At 38.0% G+C, this 1,758-nt stretch overlaps 1 protein-coding gene across 1 annotated transcript; it reads right to left on the bottom strand.

The window, feature by feature from the left end:
• Positions 1–145: 145 nt before the first annotated feature.
• Positions 146–1,419, bottom strand: LOC107734103 (importin-7-like; the record flags this gene model as incomplete). The annotated part of the gene is made up of 5 exons (XM_016545956.1): positions 1,399–1,419; positions 1,179–1,245; positions 971–1,096; positions 693–790; positions 146–265 (listed from the first exon to the last, which is right to left on the bottom strand). Coding segments are annotated over exons 1-5 (432 nt in total), but the record flags the coding sequence as incomplete, so codon positions are not given.
• Between the last annotated feature and the right edge of the window lie 339 nt (positions 1,420–1,758).

Below are 1,758 nucleotides of genomic sequence, written 5' to 3'. Positions count from 1 at the left end.
ATCTTTTCATAATACAGTGGTTAAAACCCAGAAACTTAATTAGCATTCAAACACTTCCAATTCCATTATCATGAAGTCAGTGGTTTTTTTGAATAGGTTTTTGGTTAAATGTCTGAAATATGGTCTGTGGTGAACACAATATAACATGGACAAAGTTCAGGGAACACACCTGGTCAATACCACGACCTTTGCACTGTAGAATGATAACCTCCAACAGCTTGGCCCCATGGCATTCTGGGTCCTCCCCTGGGTCTCCTGACAAAATCTGATTGGGCACACAGTCTTATTAATACAAAGTCATATTGCCTCAGTTTCTTCAAGTCAAAGGAAGTTAGAAATGTACAATGTACTTACTAGAGTAACAAGGTACTAACCCTGAAGAGAACCCTAAACCTAACCTTAACCCATATTAAGTAGTGACCTTTTATTACGCAGTACTTTCTTTGTACATACACTTCAAAAAAAAAAAAAAAAAGGGTTACACTTTATTTTAAGCTGTCCTTATTACTTATTAAATGTGTAATTACAGTGTAACATTAATTAACTACATGTACTTACTATATGGTTAGGGTTAGGATTAGGGTCTGGCTTAGGGTTACTTACATGTCTTGTGTAACAAGGACAACTTAAAATAAAGTGTTACCAAAAAATGCAACCGATTTCACTTTTGGTTTGCATTAAATTAGCTGTACCTTTTTGCACATACTGTAGATTATTTCAAGGTATTTGGTGTCAGACAGGAGTGTGTCTGTGTCAACTGTGATGTAGTTATGGAGAAGTGGCATCATATCTGAAATAAAGGAACATGAGGAAGTGTTACTCAAATATTTTTATATCTTTCAGTTCAAGTAAACAACTGTCACACTTTTCTCAACCAAAGGAAATATGCGCAATCATCTGACATTGTTTGCAATTTAAAAAGGAAGTTGATCGAGTGAACATGCAAAGCAAACGCTGGCCTCTGCATTACCTGTGAAATAGTCAAATCCGTCTTGTTGGAAGACCTCATAGACCAGAGGGAGCAGCTGCCACATCTGAGGGGACACCTGCTGACACGTCAGACTGTGGGCCAGGGACAGGATCTCTTCATAGAACTCTGGGAAAATTAACCCAAAACAATCAATACACAAATATAAGGTCATGCAAAACAGGTTTGTCCATTAGCGTACGAAACTCACCCAGGACGTGCTGCTGGAGAACTGTGCCGATCACCTGCAGGCAGATGCCCTCTAACTGCTGGGTAATCTGAAATCAATCAATCAGCAGTGTTAATGCACAGTGGCATCTCTGCTCAGATATCGGTGTAATATAATTGCGTTTCAACTGTATAGGCAAAAACCATAGCACTTTAACACGCAGCATGTAAATAAGGCATTCATTTCATATCTAATGTCCTACTTCAAAGTGTGCTTGTGCCATCTCTCCCTAAATTCCACATGGTTTGATATCTTCCATAAATAAATGACATTCATACATTTTTAAACAAGCATTCAGATCAAATTCATAGCACAGGGATAAGCATGAAATCACATACAGTGCAAAGAAAGCACATATAAATATAAATGTATATAGATTTCCACAAGGCTATTTAAAGGCAGTTCTGCTCTCCAGCCATTGAGGCACTTTGTCAGAAGTTGGCATACATTTTTAAAATTTATTTTTATTTTGTTTTGCGTTTGTGGGCGGCTGGAAGTAATTCAGCAGGGTGCTACAGGCTAGAGAGACAGGAAGAACTTCTGCAGTCCATGTTTCTATTTT

Source organism: Sinocyclocheilus rhinocerous, unplaced genomic scaffold (genome assembly GCF_001515625.1).
Source record: "Sinocyclocheilus rhinocerous isolate Xijiao unplaced genomic scaffold, SAMN03320098_v1.1 scaffold44319, whole genome shotgun sequence".
Taxonomy (NCBI): Eukaryota; Metazoa; Chordata; class Actinopteri; order Cypriniformes; family Cyprinidae; genus Sinocyclocheilus; species Sinocyclocheilus rhinocerous.
This window is presented reverse-complemented; position numbering and strand designations above follow the sequence as displayed.